This window comes from Penaeus monodon, chromosome 21 (assembly GCF_015228065.2).
Source record: "Penaeus monodon isolate SGIC_2016 chromosome 21, NSTDA_Pmon_1, whole genome shotgun sequence".
NCBI classification, from domain to species: domain Eukaryota; kingdom Metazoa; phylum Arthropoda; class Malacostraca; order Decapoda; family Penaeidae; genus Penaeus; species Penaeus monodon.
Genome location: NC_051406.1, coordinates 16,940,693 through 16,940,904, shown reverse-complemented (window position 1 = coordinate 16,940,904; position 212 = coordinate 16,940,693). Strand labels below are relative to the sequence as shown.

General features: G+C 42.0%; 1 protein-coding gene across 2 annotated transcripts in view; it reads left to right on the top strand.

Annotated features, from left to right (window-relative positions):
• LOC119586275 (flotillin-1-like) overlaps positions 1-212 on the top strand; it is a gene marked incomplete in the record, with an annotated part of 96,064 nt that overhangs the window by 83,346 nt on the left and 12,506 nt on the right. For both annotated transcript variants that reach the window (XM_037934981.1, XM_037934980.1), the window contains 1 exon segment: positions 1-58. In XM_037934981.1, the coding sequence (XP_037790909.1) occupies positions 1-58 (58 nt within the window).

Sequence of the window (212 nt, the reverse complement as noted above, 5' to 3'; positions counted from 1 at the left end):
ACAGAAGGAGTACAAGGAGGCTGCCATGCTGGACATGTATCTCGATACCATGCCCAAGGTACGTGAAGCTGTTGAGGGTCTTGTTAGTAGAAAGGGTGGAACAGATAGTGTATAAACAGATGTGCTAAGGAGTACCTGTGTGCTTTCTTTGTATGTATATATCTATCTTATTTTTGGGTTTCTAATTTATAGCACAGTTGGGATTGGATGGC